At 34.1% G+C, this 3,236-nt stretch overlaps 1 protein-coding gene across 8 annotated transcripts in view; it reads left to right on the forward strand.

Annotated features, from left to right (window-relative positions):
* Positions 1-2,011, forward strand: part of LOC108690095 (endothelin-converting enzyme 1-like) — a 17,638-nt gene extending 15,627 nt beyond the window's left edge. For 6 of the 8 annotated variants that reach the window (XM_018197205.1, XM_018197206.1, XM_018197210.1 and 3 more), the window contains 4 exons: positions 1-106; positions 226-435; positions 536-642; positions 738-2,011. The exon at positions 1-106 is cut by the window's left edge and continues 63 nt beyond it. In XM_018197205.1, the coding sequence (XP_018052694.1) occupies positions 1-106; positions 226-435; positions 536-642; positions 738-1,013 (699 nt within the window). In that variant the 3' untranslated portion in view covers positions 1,014-2,011. The remainder of the gene's footprint in view (positions 107-225; positions 436-535; positions 643-737) is intronic. The other 2 variants (XM_018197211.1, XM_018197212.1) reach the window with 2 other exon arrangements.
* The last annotated feature ends 1,225 nt before the right edge of the window (positions 2,012-3,236 follow it).

Genomic DNA, 3,236 nt, shown 5'->3' on the forward strand with positions numbered 1-3,236 from the left:
GTCGAACAAGCTCACCTTGGCAATACTGTCAATAAAACTTTGTGGAACACGAACACTGCTCCAGCGGTCGTCAACGCTTACTACAGTCGCAATAAAAATCAGATAAGTCAGTTATTATTTGAGAGGAAGCTATATCCGTATCTTTTTATCTTTTTTTCATGATTTTGCGTTTTAAAAATCACTCTCTAAATTGTCTAAAACTTTTATTTTGTTTTTTTCTTTTAGTGTTTCCAGCGGGCATATTACAGCCACCTTTTTATCATAGATTTTTTCCACGAAGTTTAAATTACGGTGGGATTGGTGTCGTAATTGGACACGAGATTACTCATGGATTTGACGATAAAGGCAGATTGTTTGATAAAGATGGGAATCTTTATAGATGGTGGAAAGACGAGGCGGTTGATGGTTTTCATCGACGAGCACAATGTCTGATTGGTATGGAAAGAGAAAATTCCCTCTTTGAATCGTGATACGCGATAGAAAGATTTATAATCGGATGCTTTTGCCTTTATAATCGAGATCTTCCTCTTTGCAGATCAATATGCAAATTATACCGTGACAGAAGTTGGGATGCAGATAGATGGTGTTAATACGCAAGGTGAAAATATTGCCGATAACGGCGGTATTAAACAGGCATTTAGAGTAATTCCACAAATTTTCCTTCTCTAATTTGAATCAAAAAGAATCTAATTTTACCAATTAATAGAACTATGATGGAAAGTTTGTTTTCTTTGCAGGCGTATGAGAGATGGCTACGTTCAAACGAAGGGGAAGACGAAACTCTACCCGGAATGACTATGACGGGTAAACAATTATTTTTTCTGAACTTTGCTCAAGTGTGGTGTGGTTCGATGCGCCCCGAAGCGACAAGAAATAAATTGAAAACATCTTTACATTCACCCGGTAGATTTCGAGTGATCGGCACGCTTTCCAATTCGAAAGACTTTGCTCAGGTGTTCAATTGCCCTCTTGGTTCCCCTATGAATCCTGTGAGCAAATGCTCGGTATGGTAAAATGCGAATGTGTGTGTTGTGTGCGCGCGCGCGCGTGCGTGTGTGTGTATCAGAGGAGTGCGAATTAAGCATTTGTAAAATCGAATGGGATCTGAAATCTTTACACCGAATCGAATTCGAATAAATTTTTCACACTCTCTGACGTCAGCTAAGAAAAAAAATCTTAAAAAGCTGAAAGGAACTCATTTTGAATGTACAACAAGTATATCGAAAAGTTAATATATGACATAAATATACTAAAAATAATACTTTTTGGTAATAATACCTGTATGTTGAAAATGGCTGATTTTCTTGTTTATTTAAAAAGATCTGGATTGAAAACATTCGTACTCTAAATCGTATTCAATAGTATTCAATAGATCGCAACTAATAGAGTCCAATAATAACTGACGACACGCGATGATTAAGCGTACGCGCACGAAAATTGATACACGCTGAAAATTATAAAATTAGTCGCAGAAGATAGATCTGTTGCACACAGGTCGCATCAACCATCAACGCATTACGCGTGGCAAGAGAGGACGTCATACACAGGACGCGTTAGTAAATTAGACTTTTTCCGATAAGAGTCTAATTTAGCTATCGCGTCGTTTCTTTCCATGCATAACGCGTCCTGCGTACGACAGACTATGTATAGAAAAGAAGAAAGCGCTTAAATGAAGGAAATAAAATAGGCGAATGTTTCGAACTACCGATGATTCGAACTTTTGAACTTTTCGGTTTTGAATCTCTCTCTCAGATTCGAAAATCGAATCTCAAATTCAAAAACAATCGAATCCACTGTGATTCGATTTAAATTCAAATTAATTCGCATACCTCTAATATATGTACATACATGTATAATACGTGTATAATACAACACAATTTCTACAGATATCGATACGATTTATCCCTATCACAGTATTCTCTCATTTGTTATGAATGACACAATGCATTCTCAAGCATGCTCCTTAAGATTTCTAGCATTTTCTAGAAATGTATAAAATAATGGAGAAATATACATTTTTAAATTTGTTCATTGGATCGTATTATATGTATCATTTGGAAACATCTAATAGAGGAAGAGAGAGGGAACGGAGAAGAGAGAGCGGTAGTATAGGACAAAATGTGAGCTTTTGCAGTTTTTTTTTACGGAAAAACCGGAAGTCGGATAAAGAAAGTGATAGTAAATACGAGCAGCTTAGATTGTTTTTATCTATAAATCTTGATTCTTTTCTCTATCTTTAAGCTGATTTTACAAATTTATCGAATCTTGATACTGTATTTTGTTTAAAATTAATAAATTCGAGCTTCCTATATCAGTAGTATATTTATATATGTGTATAAATTTGCTTAGAGAGAACATGAGTAATTGGTTAATATTTGAATATTTGCAATTTTTGAAATTTTTTGTTTGAATTATATACATATACATATATTAATGCTAGTGATGAGTTCTATACATATTGTACTGGAATCAGCCTTCCCTATGCCAATATGTGGGAAACCGTGCGACTGTGTACGAGAGACAGCTATACGTATTGGGGACGTTTGCTTCGTTTTAATATGTTATATTGAAGTGAGGTAGACATCCTTAATATTTATATAGCTGTCACTCTCACAATTGATTTCCACTACTTTAAGCCTGATTGATATATATCAATTAATGTAATAAGAAATAAATTTCTTGCACGCGATTCGCGATACGTACATTATTTTATATAAATAAACAGTGTTTTTCTTTATAAAAACAATTCTGTTTTAACGATTTATTTACACACTATTATGATAATATATTCATACTGATTTGTAAAAATTGAAATTTAAGGCGAAAGGAAAAAGTACATCAATTCTAAAAACTGATCTCAGTTATAATATAATGTTGTAAGATGAGATACTGTACAATAAATCATTGTGCTTTCCCTCAGTTAATATGTATATACATATACATATGAACCATATTTTGTTATCTTTCCTCATTCTTTCTTTTTTCTTCTTCCTTTTTTCCTTTCTCTCTCCCTCACTCCTCTTAAATTTTTTTCAATTAGAAAATAGGAAATGTAAACGCGCGCGTTATCATTCAAAGAGTCAGAGAATTACTTGTGTGGGTGTTGCAAAATTGTCAAACAAATTTTAATTACCACGATGACCTTTATGATCATAATTTTATTATGTATAGCCGTTACACACACACACACACACACACACACACACACACACACACACACACACACACACACACAC

The sequence above is a fragment of the Atta colombica genome, unplaced genomic scaffold (genome assembly GCF_001594045.1).
Source record: "Atta colombica isolate Treedump-2 unplaced genomic scaffold, Acol1.0 scaffold294, whole genome shotgun sequence".
Lineage (NCBI taxonomy): Eukaryota > Metazoa > Arthropoda > Insecta > Hymenoptera > Formicidae > Atta > Atta colombica.